Source organism: Serinus canaria, chromosome 2 (genome assembly GCF_022539315.1).
Source record: "Serinus canaria isolate serCan28SL12 chromosome 2, serCan2020, whole genome shotgun sequence".
NCBI lineage: Eukaryota > Metazoa > Chordata > Aves > Passeriformes > Fringillidae > Serinus > Serinus canaria.
Window position 1 is genome coordinate 5,417,685 of NC_066315.1, and position 13,651 is coordinate 5,431,335.

Sequence of the window (13,651 nt, forward strand, 5' to 3'; positions counted from 1 at the left end):
GGATGGTGGCAGCTTCTGAATGAAAAATCCTGGCTATGTGTCTCTAAGGTGATCTTCTGTGCCTCAGCCAGGTGGGATCATTGCACAGGGTGCAGGTGGGGCTGCACTGGCTCAGGAGTTCCCTGACCCCTTACTGAATTAACAATGTCCTCCAAGAGGTCATAATCAAAGAAAATTTTTTTGAGAAATCTCCTTGCAGAGCATGCACTCATGGATTCTATTCAAAACCTGGCCAGATTTCTGAATCAAAAATGCAAAGTGTTTTCCTAGCTTATTCTCAATATTTTTGTTCTGAGAGGAAGGCATAAAATACAAACTTTGTCGGATCAAGCATTTCTGTGCTCCATGCTCTGTGGGTAACAGATTAAATTCTCTTGGATGCTGCTCATTCCTGTGCTGTCTCCACCAGGATGGACTTTCCATCTGAGTATTCCCATCTGCACTAGTTAATTCAATACTTGATCCTCCTTTGCTGACAACTTCCACACGTTTGATGTTGCAGTTGGATGGGTTTTACTGTCCCATTTCCAAATATTGGGCTGAACCAGAAGAGAAGGGTTTTTTTTTTTCTGAGCAGCTCAAGAGCATTTAGGATAATGTCTATCTTGTTTGAAGTGCTCCAAACACACTCTTATGTTTATGGAGGTTTGCTCACATCCTGTCTGTGCATAAAATTCAAAAAAACACTGAGCAGACATCTCACTGAAAAAGGTGTTTATAATATATTTTCTTCCTTTTTTAATTGTTTTTTTTTTTTTTATTTTTGTAGAAGCTGATGGCTTAGAAAGTTGATGTTCTCAGCCATGCATGGGCAAACAGTTGTTTCATTTCCATAACTTGCCTGTTTTGGAGTTACTTGACTTCCTTTCTACTTGTTTCTATTGTTTGGACAGAATTAATGACAGACTAAAGGAAGAGAAGCATGAAAAATGGCTGAATTCCTGCTGCCTGGCACCAACAACTTCCGCAGGTTCACCCAGGAATCCTTGGCAGCAATCAAAAAGAGAATTGCTGCCAAAAAGAATTGTCCAAAAAATACCACAGAGCAGAAACCCGAGGAGAAGGCACGTCCTCAGCTTGACCTAAAAGCTTTCCAGAAGTTGCCAGCTCTCTATGGAAATCCTCCTCCAGAGCTCATTGGGGAACCACTGGAGGATCTCGACCCCTACTACAAAGATCATAAGGTTAGAGCCACCAAAATACTTGGATTTTATTTTTAATTAATTAAATTAATATAATTTAATTTAATTTATATAATTTATTGTATTGCCAAAAGTTTCTGTGGGCAATCTGTCAAAGAGTTTTGCTTACATCACTTTACACAAATTCTCTTCCCTTTCTAGGTTAAACAATGCACGCAGCTGGCATAGCTGAGTGATGTGCTGTAATCTTTTTTAAGAAAAGCTTAACTTTAAATTTTAAGAGTGAAATACTATGAAATCAATTAAGATCTGAATCAGAATAGGAGCAGAAAAAATAAACTGGATAAAGGACGAAAAGGGGAAGCTAGAAAGAAATTATAATAATTAGGAGTTATAGTAATTTTGTACATTTTGTACATAATTTTGTACATTTTTGTAAATTCCATAGTTTTGAACAATGTGTTTCCCTCCATCTCAATGCTTTTGTTCCACTTACATATACAATAAATTATACTTAAGCATAAAGATAATTTTAAAACAATTGTTGACGAATCCTTACAACCTCCTGATTCAAGCTCCATATTCCAGTTGTGACATATTGAATAATATGATTTTCAATAACAAACAGAGAAATGAAAACTAATCCATTGGGAATTACGCTTTTTGCTTGAGAGGAGGTTAGACATAGAACTAATTTCTACAGTCTAGGAGCTAGAGGATCATTGTCACCAACAGCAAATAAAGAAAAAAGCTGCAGTTCTTCCTTGCACCTCTTGCATATCTTGAGTCAGTGAGGGGTTCATTCTATTTTAAGAGAATAATCATAAGCAAGATTAATTCTGTGCATGGCTCTTTGCAAATCACAAGGCTGAAAAAAGAAATTTGTGCTAAGGAATAATTTGCAGCCTGAGAGTTAAAGTTTCTGATGAAAGGATAGCAAATTTATTCAGCCTTTGCAGTTAACCAGGCTAAAGTGAGATTCAAGCTCTTGCTTATGACTGACACAAGAGGATGTGGCACAAAAATAAGTTCTGTGTTCAACTTCCTGACAAATTCTTGTTTGTTTATTTTTAAAAGATTTTCATAGTGCTAAACAAGCAGAAAACAATCTACAGATTTACTGCTACACGTGCCCTGTGGATCTTCAGTCCCTTCCACCCAATACGAAGAAGAGCAATTAAAATTTTAGTACATTCATATCCTTTTATCAGCTTTATTCGCTCTTTTTGATTATAAAACCCTACACAATCCTGTCCTTTTGTATTTTACAGCATTGAGTTACTCTGGTTCTTCACTACAGACAGATTTTGATTATGAATCACCTTAGATGTTATTAGTGTTTTTAGTGCTTTCGTGATATTTAGCAATAAGTTTTGTGAGTATTTAGCTTATTAAGCCTGATTTTCTACAGATTTGTGTTTTGAGCTCTGATATTGATTTCTTGATGTGTCATAAACAAGTATCTCATTCTGAAGCCTTTACCACTGAGAAGATTGATAAGATCTCCATCCTCTTTTTCATGTTCTGCTTACCCAAATGTGGGAATTAAATTCAACTCATGTGCCAAAGCTGATCAACCACTGGCCAGTTTTCTGAGAAAGGTTGAGATAGGCATGTACACACAGGAAAACACATAGAAAAAAAAACCATGTAAACTTACTTTCTTTGGGAAATGAGATTCAAAAAGTGTACATGTGGTATATGAAGGTAAATATTTCAGGAATTCGATTGCAGGGTATATATAAAAGTATATAAGATATGTATATATATGTATAAAATATATGATAATATATATATATATATATATACATATAAGATATGTGTATGTATATATATATATATATATATATATATATATCTATATATATATATATATATATGTATAAAAGTAATATAAGATCCCAACTCATATATCAAATTTAGGGGTGGGAATCACAAGTGTGTTGCTCCACTTTGGAATTGGGGAAGGACACCTGAGCTGTGGCTTCAGACTGAATCAGACCCAGAGTGGAGTCTGTGATGTCCCTGTGGGGATTTCAGATTTCCAGCCATCTCCTGGCTCTGTGGTGTGAGCTAACCAGTGGCTCGAGGCTGTCATCACAAGAGTGTGCAGACATCCCTGGAACAGCAATGCCTCTCATCCGTAGCCTTCTCTGGACAGAAGCTGGCTGACATTGGCATTTCCAGGAGTAGCTCAGCTCCTTCTGACAGCTGAACCATAGCTAGAGCTAAAGCCAGGAATTTTTCTTTTTGGTGAGGATGGAGAGGATGGACAATGGCAAAGAAGGATGTCTTTCCCATAGTTCTTTACCCTACGGATTGCCCACATGTGTGGTACAACAAGGCATGAGATCCAGCTCCAGAGTCATGTGTTGAGCTTTGGTGTCCACCAAAGCTGAGGTAGCTGCCCAAGCTGCTGTTCTCTGGGCCAGCAGGTCCCAGACAGCACCTGGGGAGCCCCTAGAGCTGGCTCAACATGGACATCACAATCTAAAAACCCCATTGATCTATTAGAGAGCATCCAAAGGAGGGCAGTGAAGATGAATGGTCTGGAGGAGAAGCCACATGGGGAGTGGCTGAGGGCACTTGGTCTGTTCAGGCTGGAGAAAAGGAGATTGAGGGGAGACTCATTTCTGGTCTTCAGCTTCCTTGTGAGGGGCAGTGGAGGGGCAGGCCCTGATGTCTTTGCTTTGGTGACCAGTGATAGGACTTGAGGAAACAGCTGTAGCCAAGCCAGAGGAGGTTTAGGTTGGATAACAGGAAAAGGTTCTCCACCCAGGGGTGGGTAGGCACTGAACAGGCTCCCCAAGAGAGCTATCACAGCACCAGCCTGAAGCAATGCTCTCAAGCACATGATGTGACGTTTGAGATGTCCAAGAAAGTGCCAGAACTTGGCCTTGCTGATCCTGATGTGGTTCCTTCAGACTCAGCATATCCTGTGATTCTATGATCTAGAGTTGTTTGAGACTCCTGCAATCACCTTGTCAGATTTCGTGCTGTCCTTTGGAAGATAAGAGCTTTGCCAGGTCAGAGGTAGGTTTGGGCTCCACCTGTGTGATTTGGGCAAGTGTTTAACTTGTATGCCAAAACCTGAAACTAAAATTGCATCCTTCCACCCAATCCTAAAGTGGTTGAGGGTCCTTTCTCCAGGCTGGAAATGCTTAGAGCAGCAGTTCTGTAATCAATACAGAAGTCCCTGAATAACAGCAGTAGTGTGTTGTCATCTAGCATGGCTCAAAATCACTGAATATCTGTGCATGCTGTTCTTACAAGTGCTTTAAACAAAAATCCAGATAACATCAGCCAGTGACTGATGCAATATTTAGTTACATTTCTGAATCCATGTCATATTCTTTGCCTTTACTCCCATGACTTACATTGTTCACCTGGTTTATCATGTGCACCATTATAACTAATTGTGTATTCATGGCTCTGACTGAGTCATCTAAGTCTTCATCACCTTCATGGAACACATATGTTGAGTAAGTATCTGTGGGTATGTATATTTTTTATTTATGTAGCTGCATTGAGTTATTGAGACCTGACACTTTCACTCGAGATAGTTTGTGGGAGATTTAAAAGGAAAGTTGCTTGTCTTAAGGGGGTTTTTAAATTTAGATTTTATTTGAGGCAGTAGTTTTGTCTTTAAGCCCAATACATACAATAATTTTGATGTTATAGGAGAGAGTAGGCACAGATTAAGTTCCACTGTTGAACTGGCTTCATGTCTGTTCTGCTGCTCCAGTCTTCCCACTCTCTGAAGTTACTCAGTAATTATTTGTTCTCTATCAAGATGTATTTCCTGTTGTTACTGATGCTGATTGAGCACATGGGAGTTGCTGCGTTTCAAAATTCTGGCTAATTATATTGAAATGCTGAGTTTTGCTCTAATAAAACGTCCTGTCAGAAGCACTTGGCCTACAGAGTGCTGTTAGAATGGAAAGCTTTTATCTTCGGTGCTGCCAACACCTGCAATGTTAATAAATAACAATAAATCCATGTTTTGCAGTCAGTCTTGAAATGTATAATGTCATGGGTTTGTTGATGTTGGAGTTTTCTTAGAGACTATTTCAGCTGTCACTTTTTCACTTTGGCAAAAACGCTAGAAAGTGAATACTGATAATTCTAACACCTACCATGAAGGAAAAGATTCCTAAATACTTAGTATTAAAATCAGGTTTAAAAGTATTTTTTACTAGCTCATGTTCAATGACACTGAAACAGCTTAGAATGCCAAACTGTCATGCAAGCAGGAACAAGACTCTGCATGGTATTAAAACACCAGAAGATGCTGAGGTGCTTCTTTACCTATGAGAGAGTCAAAGGTTGGATCAGAGTTGTATCTGCTGTTGACACCAGCTACCATTCAAATGCATTTCAAGAATAATTTCAGAATGCTTCTTTCCAAATTAAAAGGGAAGCATTACATCCATATGATTTCTTAGTGCATTTGCTGACTACCAAATGAAAGCCTTTTGAATTCTGTAGGGATATTGCTGCCTCCTTGAAATTATAAGTGCACTCAGTTAAGTCCAGAAGAGCTTTTACTGATAATTTTCCATTAATAAGAATAATTGCCATCTTAAATTGAAAACCCTCTACTCTTGTATTTATCTAAGTGTTTCACATATTCTACACAGAAATGGTTGCTGTGTGCCCAAAGGAAATAACACATCACATGTTCACTTGGCCACTTGAAACTGGAGGAAGATAGAAATGTTGATCTTTATTTTACCTAGTAACTGGGAGTCTGGTATTTCTGAAATTATGGGGTCTCACATGAAAGAATTTGGAAAAAATTGTCGAATGCCAAAAAGTGTGTCATGGGTTGCACACCAATGCCATGTCCAGGTTGCAGTCAGCTACTGCCTCCAGCTCCATGTGAACCAGATAATGATGGAATACACTGAAATCCAGCAGCAATCTGTTTGTTCTCCCCAGCATTGTCTCATTTTGCTGGCCCAGACATTAAATAGTCTGACTGTGCCTCTACTGTTGAGTGCTAACACTGCTTTTTCCCTTTGGCTCTTTTCTCCCCTCCTTAGATTTACTTTCACTGGCATTTATACTTTTGAATCATTGATAAAAATATTGGCAACAGGATTCTGTCTAAATGAATTCACTTTCCTTCGGGATCCCTGGAACTGGTTGGATTTCACCGTTATTGTCATGGCGTAAGTGGGAACAAATAAAATTAAATATGGATTACCTGCCTGCTCTGTCTGTGCTAGAAATTGTCATTGCTGTGGTGCAAAAGGCTGCCTGTGGTTTAAAAACCAGCCCATGGCTCCTAATTGCACCTGAAACTATCTAGAACATTGACATTTCCCCTCGTTTAGCACTCCCTGTATTACAATAATGTTGTAGTGTTTCAAGAAGAGAACAGAGCTGTGCAGAGCAAGATATTCCCAGAGGTGGGTATCTGTGAATGGATGTGTTGAGACTGGTGAAATGTAAGAGCTGGGTATAAATACAGACTTGCTGACCCTATGAATGAAAGCGTAATTTTGCAGTTAGGGTGATGGGTATAGACACCAGGATAGTGGATTAAATTACACCTCCATCTCCTAAAATCATAGTTAAAGCCTGATTTTCTGGTAATTAGCAAGCTTCTATATACTGGTTAAATGCATCCACAGGAGGGAGATTAAAACAGCTCAGCCAGCATTTGTAAATTCATAATAATTAGTGGTACCTTTGTATTTTAAAGGAATGATGCTTAAAGATGCTCACAGAAAAGCAGCTGTGCACAATCCAGGAGCCACCTCAGAGGGAAACCCTAATAATGAAGAAATGCATTTCCACTTTATAAGTCTTCAGACAAATCCTTGATATGTAGCTTTTTCATGCTTAAAATCTGCTTGGAAAGATTGACATGCAAGAATGACCCCTGTAAATAACTGCCTGTTAACTCTGTTCAAGCCCTTGGTATTTCACATCTGCTCTTTACAGGTATGTGGGAGCATTCAGTGACCTGGGGAGTGTGTCAGTCCTCCGGACTTTCAGGGTTCTCAGGGCTTTAAAAACCATTTCAGTAGTCCCAGGTAAGAAATCTTACTTGCTGAGTACTTTCTTCTACTAACAGCTCCTCTTTGCTTCATTCAAAAACATTTGCTTTTGCCTTTTTTTACCCCCTGTATCTTTCACAAGCTGCAGACACAGATGAATTTGTGCACACAAAAAGTGTCTCAGTTCATCTGTCCCAGTCAGAATGAATCAAGTGTTGGAAAGAATGTTGAATATAGTTTATTTTCATTATGCTTTTGAAGATACTGTTCAGAGTTTACAATGTCAGTTTTACAGAATGGGTTTTTAGCTGATGTGTGTGCTATGGTTCCACAGAAATAATTCTGCATATTGAAGGGTCTTTACCCCTAATGATTTTACATTATCAGTCCATGCCAGGGGAGGTTCAGATTGGATATTGTCTTCACAAATTACCAGTGTTGGAAGTATAATTTGAATTATGCATATTATTTTTCATGGATAAAGAAAACTAGATGATCTCTGGTTCATCACCTTTGCATGAATATTTTTCAGAGATTAAAGGAATATCTTAAAATTGTAGGGTCAAAGAAAGGAGGAAAATAATATTTCTGTCATATTAGCCACTCTCACCTGAAATATACTTGTATTTCAAATATATTTGCCACATACTGTCCTGTAATTCTTATGCTTTGGCTTTTATACATTGTTTTAACTCTAATCAGGTATGATATTTGAATTTACATTGTTTTGACTCAAGTATGTTATTTGAATCTCAGTTTTTCATCCTGTTTTTCCTTTTTGTATTGTCTTTATAGGGCTCAAGATCATTGTAGGGGCACTTATCCAGTCTGTTAAGAAGCTTGCTGATGTGATGATTCTGACTGTTTTCTGCCTGAGTGTTTTTGCCCTCATAGGCCTCCAGCTTTTTAAGGGCAATCTCAGGCAAAAGTGTATCAGGAACACTACAGAATGTTGTAATAAAACATGGGAAAGTTATGAAAAGTTTGTTAATGATTCAGGTAATGTTTTCTCCCTAATTCTTCTTTAGAGGATGCTATAGACACCTATGCACACATGTATAACCACTGCTGTGAATTAGGATGTTTTGATTGATATTTTGATGAGTAACTACCTGATAATGGCCTTCTGATTGACAGACCAGGCATCCAGGAATGTACTCCTTCCCTTCATTATAAGAAAAAGCACTCCCAAATTTTCCAGTAACATCCAGATCTGTTTCCCTGAATGCTATGACAATAACTGAAGCATGCATTAGCTCATTCTCTGTTGTAATTCCCCAAAGTTCACCTTTTACTACAGGCTCTGAAGAGCCCATGCATCTTCATTTTCCTGCTCAGTGGGAACAGCTCCTCAGCTCTAAAACTGAGGAGTTTGTTGAAAAGTCAAATTACTTCCTTCTTGACATCAAATATATCTTATTTTATGTCTTATACAAGATATCTACAATACATATGTTTTGTGTTTACACCTTGGCTGAGGCTGGTGATAGAACCATGGAGCAGAGATCTGAAAATGCACCAAAGCATTCTCAGAGGAACACCTGTAAGATGCAGTTCAGAACAGCAAAGCAAAGCCTTGTGTAAAAGGAGAAGAGTCAATATATGTGAAAAAAACAGACTCAAAATAATCAATGTTTGTGCCAGAAATATGAAGAAAGCTTCATCACTGAAGAAAATCTCTCCCACTGAGTTCAGACACAGCAGCAGTTGTACAGGGAGAGAAGAATTTTCCCATGAAAATTCTGGAAATACATGAAAAATCACCCAGAATTGCTGTTTGTCCACACTCTGTGTGGGAGATTTGTTCAGACAGGATTTTTTCAGTAACTTCTCATTCCAGGGGAAGAAAGTGTAGAAAAGATTTTTGAGGAAAACCTTTTTTTTTCTTGTTTCTACCAAAAGATCGGATATAAAAACCAAGTAATTTACATGTACAGAATGCTGTAAAATTCCTAATTGAAGGCAAACTTGAAAAGGAATCAATCAGTGACTAGAACACCATAGCAGAGACCATGGATGTGACAAAGTTGGGCTAAAAATGCTGATTTTCTGTGCTGAAGAACAAGAAGCAAAAATATCTATACTTTAGTATATGCAGAACATTGAAGCTGTATAAAGGCAATGGTATGGAGGAAACACAGCTCAAGAAATATAAAATCTGTGTGGTTTCACAACCTTTGTGTTGCTCAAACCCTATGCCAAAAGGAACAGGAGAGCCCAGTCAGGTTTAATGACTTTCCTATAGGATTTAGGATGTACAGCCCTATAAACTCAGTTTTATAGAAAACTATTTTTATATATTTTATGGACTGCTTTTTTCCTGATTTTATAGGAAGTTCCCATCTCCCACACGGAGAAATATATTTTATTATGATTCTCTGAAATTATATCACTGAATCTTCTTATAAAACTTTTTTTTTTTTTTTTTGGGATTAGAGCTGAGCAAACTTCCAGTGGAAAGTAGCCCAGATAGGGATTAATTCCTTTATGGGGTATTTACATGGTATGGCAGAGCTGATATCAAAGGTTCCTGGTGGCTCTGAATCATGCTGACTTATCTGATGAGCACAGGAAAGGTTTGAGAAGCACCAGGGAGTTGTGAGACCTCCCTTACATCTGGGATAATAAATCCACACCTTAATGGAGATAATTAGCTATTAGCTAAAGCTTTTACTTTCATTCTGTTGATAGCAGAGTAACTAATGCTAAGAGAAAGAGGGGAAGAGTTCAGAAAGGGCACAGCTCCAGCATCCTAATGGATAAATCTGCATTTCTCTGCTAAGCAGGGCTAGGAGCTGCCTTTTGGCTCTGCAGTGGTGGATATTCACACAACCAAATACTCTTTCTTCTCCCTCACAACTGGACTTTTTTATTGCTCACTGGAAACAGAACTGGTCTGTTCTACTCCCAGCAGTGTTTGCACACATTCTTGGAGAGGGGTAATTGCTACAGACCAGAACTCTGCCAGTTTGTGCCAACATTTAAAAACACTGGAAAATATTTTAGCAAAGTATTGGAAAATATTTTAGCAAATATTGGGTTGGTTTAAAATTTCTATTAGATGTTAGGGAGAAAATCTTTATTAAGAGAGAGGTGAGGCCCTGGCACAGGGTGCCCAGAGAAGCTGTGGCTGCCCCTGGATCCCTGCAAGTGTCCCAGACCAGGTTGGACAGGGCTTGGAGCAGCCTGGGATAGTGGAAGGTGTCCCTGCCATGGCAGGGGGTGGAATGAGATGAGTTTTACAGTCCCTTACAACCTGAACCACTCCTGGATTCTGTGGCTGCATTTGAGCCTATGTTTTCCAGTTGTTCATTTCCTTTATACAGATGTAGCCAAAGTGATAATGTCTGTAAAAATTCTGCATTAAAAGACTGCCTTCAGTCTGAAATTTGTGCATACACACATTCATGTTTGTAAATGAGGCCAGGGCATCCTGCAATCTGGTGCACTTAATGTGAGCATGGGAAACCTGTGCACTCGCTCTTACAGGTCACTGGTTACTCATCACTATAAAATTAAATGATAGAGGATTCAGGCTAGAAAGTGCTCTGGGTTTAATTTTTTTTCCCTTTTTTTTAATAGATGACTTTGCTAGGAAAAGTGGTACTGTGGATATTTTGCTGTGTGGTCCTGGTGGTGGGTGAGTGACTTAAGATTATTTCTTCCTTGGAAGTTTTCTCTGCCTCAGTGCTCCTGTATTTGCTCAGTCATGTGAGACAAAAGCAGAAATTCCAAGCTTTCCTTGAATGCAGAAACAGAAACACAGAAAATAAAGTATAGCAAACAGTCAAATAATTTAAGTCTTGTAAGGAATGAAGTATGAACTTGCAGTTGGCTTATTCAGATCTAATTAGTCTTTTAGACTTTCCTGAAGTGTTGTTTTCCTTTTTCCCATGAATGTACAGAGAGAGCTAAATGCTATACCCCATATCTTTCACATTTTTAGCTCTCTCATGGAGAGAGCTAAAAATGTGAAAGATCTGGGGTATAGCATGGGACAGACATTCCTCTCTGTGAAGGCTCATGAGCATTAACCTGGAAAAAAAACCCAAGAATTTTGGAGGGCAGGTTTGGGCAAGGAGGGAGATGTGGCTGCTTTGCAGTGAGGGGCAGGGGATGAAGATTGGTGATGAGGGGGCTGTCCTGGGATGGTAGGCTACTCCAGCCTGTCTTCTTCCTTTGTTTCTGGATTGTGGGTGCTGCTTTTTCCATCCCTCCTTTCAGCCAATTCTACCTGCAGTAGAAAATTGTTTTGCACTCTAACGAACTGCAGAGCTGAAACGTAATCAGAACTCCTACATAAAGCTGAAGTTTTCCTTGAAATCTGCACATTTATAAGAGCTCCACTTTTTTTTTTTTTTTTTTTTTTTTTTTTTTTTTGCTAATTCTAGGGACTGTCCTCCTGGCTATAAATGCTGTAAAATTGGGCCAAATCCTGATTATGGTTTCACCAGTTTTGATACATTTGGCTGGGCTTTTCTCTCCTTATTCCGCCTGATGACGCAGGACTACTGGGAGCGTCTGTACCAACAGGTACCAGTTTTGTGCAGGGCTCAGAACTTATCTTCATTAGTTGAAGCAGAAAATGTGCAGAGAGGACAAGAAACCTCAAATAAAAGCAATAGCTGCAGGTCATCGAGCCCATGTCTTCCCTTCTGCCTGTGACTCCTGGAAAAGGGATGCTGAAGTGCTTCCCAGCCCTTTCGCCCTGCTCTTGGAAAAAAGCCCTAAAAGGGTTCTGTACTGTCTTCAAAAATATAAAAATGCCTCCTTGATTGTCTCAATGGGATGTACAATCAGTGATTCCTCTATGAGGGTGTTGCTGGATGAACCCTCACTGCTGACGGCGGGCACAGCCCCAGGACTGGGTTGGCTGGAAGCATAGCAGTAACTAAAGTAGGGGCAGGTACAACAGGAGTGCTCAAAAATCAAAGTTTAATAAAGGAAAATAAAAGGGGCACTAACAATCAACGCACAACAAAAATAGAATCTGTACACTGTAGGGCTGCTCTAGAAGACCGTGAAATGAGGCAAAACACAAACTTATATAGAGGGCAGGGAACCAAAGAACAAAGAGAAACAGAAACCATACCTTATATAGAGCACTTATATAAACCATACCTTATATAGACTAACCAATCAGAAAGCAGGGATCATAACATCACCTTATATGGAATAACTTAATCTGCATAACTGTTCCCATCATTCCTTTCTTCTCACCCTAACTTGTGGGGAATGTCCAGAGCCTATGGTGTGCTCTTCCAGGGTGTGACCCTGGTAGGCTCATGGGCCTTCCTTCTGCCTGTGACTCCTGGAAAAGGGATGCTGAAGTGCTTCCCAGCTCTTTTGCCCTGCTCTTGGAAAAAAGCCCTGAAAGGGTTCTGTATTGTTCTTCCAAAATGTAAAAATGCCTCCTCCATTGTCTTCATGGGATTTACAATCTGAGGGTGTTGGTGGAGGGAGAAAGACAGGGAAGAACAGCAAAGAAATTTATAATTCTATTTAAGCTTCCTGAAACATTGTGTCTAGGAAGCTCAGTGCTTTTGAAGAATTTCAGAGACACACTGAAAGCCTACCTGGTACTTTTTGTGGTAATGTTTATCTCTGGGGTGTGTTGCTTGCAGACCCTCAGAGCTTCTGGGAAGGTGTATGTAGTCTTCTTCATGATGGTCATCTTTCTGGGCTCATTTTATCTAGTCAACTTGATTCTGGCTGTAGTAACAATGGCATATGAGGACCAGAACAAGGCCACCATTGCTGAAACCGAGGCAAAGGAAAGGAAATTTCGGGAAGCTATGGAATTGCTGCAGAAGGAGCAAGAGGTATGAAAATTACTCACTTGCAAGTGTTTGTCTCATTGTTCTGTTTTTGGTCAGGTTTAGGTTGGAAGGGCAGATTTGGGTTTGGAGGACACAGTCTCAAGCTGCATCAAGGGAAATATAGGTTGGATATTAGGAAAAAGTTTTTTACAGAAAGGGTGATAAAGTTCTGGAATGGCCTGCCCAGGGAGGTGGTGGAGTCTCCATCCCTGGGTGTGTTTAACAAAGCCTGGATGTGGCACTGGGTGCCAGGGTTGAGTTGAGGTGTTGGGGCTGGGTTGGACTCGATGGTCTTGAAGGTCTCTTCCAACCCAGTGATTCTGTGAATTCTGTGGAAGGGACCTTAAAGATCCTCTCACTCCAAGCCCCTGCCATGGGCAGGGACACCTTCCACTAGACCAGGTTGCTCAGAGCCCCATCCAGGCATAAGAAAAAGCATCACTCCCTGTGTACAGCTGTATATAAAGCCCACCCATTTTGGAAACAGGAGTAAGTGATAACTTACTGAAATTAGTGATTCCTGGAGCTGCAGAACAACTCCTTGTTCAGCTGTGTATGTTTCCTCTGAAACGATGACTGTTATTCTGGACAAAATGCATTAAATGTTGATGTTGGTTTAAGAAAAGCAGTATTTTTAAATCGGAAAAGTATAAAATTCCATCAACCAGCAGCTTCCAAAAGA

The 13,651-nt window shown here is 39.6% G+C and overlaps 1 protein-coding gene across 1 annotated transcript in view; it reads left to right on the top strand.

Moving 5' to 3' along the window:
* The first annotated feature begins 929 nt into the window (after window positions 1-929).
* Window positions 930-13,651, top strand: part of LOC103813058 (sodium channel protein type 5 subunit alpha-like) — a 33,792-nt gene continuing 21,070 nt past the window's right edge. Inside the window, exons 1-9 of the mRNA XM_030234337.2 lie at window positions 930-1,184; window positions 2,220-2,338; window positions 4,520-4,624; window positions 6,188-6,316; window positions 7,095-7,186; window positions 7,946-8,149; window positions 10,733-10,790; window positions 11,542-11,683; window positions 12,775-12,972. Coding sequence (XP_030090197.2) covers window positions 930-1,184; window positions 2,220-2,338; window positions 4,520-4,624; window positions 6,188-6,316; window positions 7,095-7,186; window positions 7,946-8,149; window positions 10,733-10,790; window positions 11,542-11,683; window positions 12,775-12,972 — 1,302 coding nt within the window. The remainder of the gene's footprint in view (window positions 1,185-2,219; window positions 2,339-4,519; window positions 4,625-6,187; window positions 6,317-7,094; window positions 7,187-7,945; window positions 8,150-10,732; window positions 10,791-11,541; window positions 11,684-12,774; window positions 12,973-13,651) is intronic.